This window comes from Sinocyclocheilus anshuiensis, unplaced genomic scaffold (genome assembly GCF_001515605.1).
Source record: "Sinocyclocheilus anshuiensis isolate Anshui unplaced genomic scaffold, SAMN03320099.WGS_v1.1 C33101821, whole genome shotgun sequence".
NCBI classification, from domain to species: Eukaryota; Metazoa; Chordata; class Actinopteri; order Cypriniformes; family Cyprinidae; genus Sinocyclocheilus; species Sinocyclocheilus anshuiensis.
Genome location: NW_015621747.1, coordinates 1 through 2,529, shown reverse-complemented (window position 1 = coordinate 2,529; position 2,529 = coordinate 1). Strand labels below are relative to the sequence as shown.

Sequence of the window (2,529 nt, the reverse complement as noted above, 5' to 3'; positions counted from 1 at the left end):
AGCTTCATTGAGCAGCCATCGTCCGGCTGGGTGACTGATTCATTTGAAACTGATGATGAAGGAGAGGCCGTCTACTGTGAACCACCCAGGGAAGGTACAACAGTTATATTTCTAGTTTCACACTCTTTCTGTGTTGTTTAAACTGTGGTTAGGGCAGCAGCTAGAGTTTTGCTTTGGCTGTTCTTTTTAGTTGATAATGTAAGCTATGATATTTAATGTTATATTTTATTATATGTTACATTTACTATATTCATAAATATAATATTAAAGAACACTAAGACTTTAAAGTTAAATGTAATTTGCACCAGACTACTGTTTGAAGGTTTTGGGTCAGTAAGATATTTTTGAAACAAGTCTTTTATACTCACCAAGGCTGTATTTATTTGAACAAAAAAAATAATAAAAACAATAATATTGTGAAATATTACTACAATGTAAAATAAATGTTTTCTTTTTGAATATATTTCAAATTTCGAATTTTCAGAAGTCATTACTCCAGAAATCATTATAATATGCTGATTTGGTGCTCAAGCAATGTTTCTTCTTATTATCAACAGTTGTGGTGATTAATATTTTTGTTGAAACCATGAGGATGTATTTTTTATGATTCTTTGATAAATAGGAAGTTCAAAAGAACAGCATTTGTTTGAAATAGAAATATTTTGTATTATCATAAATGTTTTTACTGTCACTTTTGATCAGTTTAATGCATACTTTAAATACAAATTTCTTTACTGACCCCAAATTCATAAATTCATAGATTAATTATTTTAGAATCCATCTCTGAGAAAATATTTGCTGGAAAAATATTATTTGGGGAAAAAAATATATTTGCGCCATAGTCAACAGCAATATACTGATTCTTATTAAACGTGTTTCTCCTCACACAGATGTTCTTACTGTGGCCGGTGGAGAGCTTCAGGAGCTGAGCTCTAAGTGTAACTTCTTCCCTGACCCATCAACCTTCAGCAGTGACGACATGTCACAGGATTTTGGTATCCCTCGTACCTCCAGCATTGCCAAATCCAAACGTCCTTCAGTCTCTTTCGCAGAGGGCACAAAGTTCAGTCCTAAAGAGCACCGTAGCTCGACTCAAGACCTGCCAGGAACAAGTCGGAAACCCAAGGCCTGGGGCGTGCTGATGATCTCTGCCCTGCAAGGAGGACAGGGAAACCACAGTGAAACAGAAACAGAAAAAGAAGAGAAAAACCATGAGGAGACCATCTCCTCTGAGGAGCAAGCAGCTGCATCTGAAACAACACAAACTGACTCGGAAAGATACAGTTCTGGCCCACTAAGAACTCACCTCACTGTGCCCAGTGGGAGACGACGTACACTTTCCAATACCAGGAAGAATGCCCAACCGTCTGATAGCGGCCAGGATACAGACTCAGAGAAGTTAACAACTGTATATGTAACTGTGGGTAAGACCCAAAAGATGGCCAAGCAAGAGCCCCCCTCAGAAGGGCCTGTTCAGGCGATGCTGCGCAGACTGGGCAGCCTACAGAGACAAAGAGAGGAGGCCACCCAGCCCAAAGGAAGGGGGCAGGCGATCGCTAAGCCACCGCGGAGGAAACTGGGAGCGCGGGCCAGTGCGTGGGAGCAAGCTACAGGGTCAGACCAGTCAGAGGTGGTCATGAGGAAACCTAGTCGCAGGAAGCACAACTCCCTCAGCTCTCCCTGCACAGTGGGGGCAACAGACTTTCCTCAGGAGAACTGCACCCCCAAGAGGCCGTTGTCCTCCATTTTAAAAGGTGTTCCAGAGAGTGATACACTCCATAGTTTGGAGGTGGAACAAGACACTGGAGTAGTTTGTGAGACAGACACTCTGACAGAGCACAGTTACGAGACTGATGGGGTCTCCACATCTTCAGAGATTATTATTAATGAGACAGTTGTGGACCAAGCAGAAAATGAGCCAAATTATGAGAATGTTTATGTAAAGCATTCATAATATTCCTGAATCTTAAAGTTTATGATTTAAAGGGCAATAAAGTGTTTTTAGTACTGTATGTAGGTTTTGCATAAACTGCATAAACATACCTTCATAGAAAACTGTTTTGTTTGTTTGTATATTCCCTATAATAATTTCTATTATAACGTTACTTGGCTTTTTTTAAATACACTTTTTAAAGTATTTTATCAATATGTTGCCCTCATAACCCCTTAAGTAACTGATGTGTCTACCTATACTGACATTTAAAAGTTTAAGGTCAGTAAGATTTTATTCTTCTATTTTTAAATTAATACTATTATTTAGCAAGGATGCTCTAATTTAAGCAAAAGTAACAGTAAAGACTTTTGCATTGTTAAAAAATCTTTTTTTTTTTTTTTTAAATAAATGCTGTTCTTTTGAACGCTTGATCAAGAATCCTGAAAAAATATATCAAGGTTTCCACAGAAATATTAAGCAATACAACGGTCTTCAACAATTTCTCAATTTCTCGAGCAGCAATTCAGCATATTAGAATGATTTCTGAAGGGTCATGTGAAACTGAAGACTGGAGTAATGATGCTGAAAATTCAGCT

The 2,529-nt window shown here is 38.2% G+C and overlaps 1 protein-coding gene across 1 annotated transcript; it reads left to right on the top strand.

The window, feature by feature from the left end:
* Positions 1–6: 6 nt before the first annotated feature.
* LOC107683267 (scavenger receptor class F member 1-like) lies at positions 7–1,984 on the top strand (the record flags this gene model as incomplete). The annotated part of the gene is made up of 2 exons (XM_016479327.1): positions 7–94; positions 891–1,984. Coding segments are annotated over 2 exons (1,152 nt in total), but the record flags the coding sequence as incomplete, so codon positions are not given.
* Between the last annotated feature and the right edge of the window lie 545 nt (positions 1,985–2,529).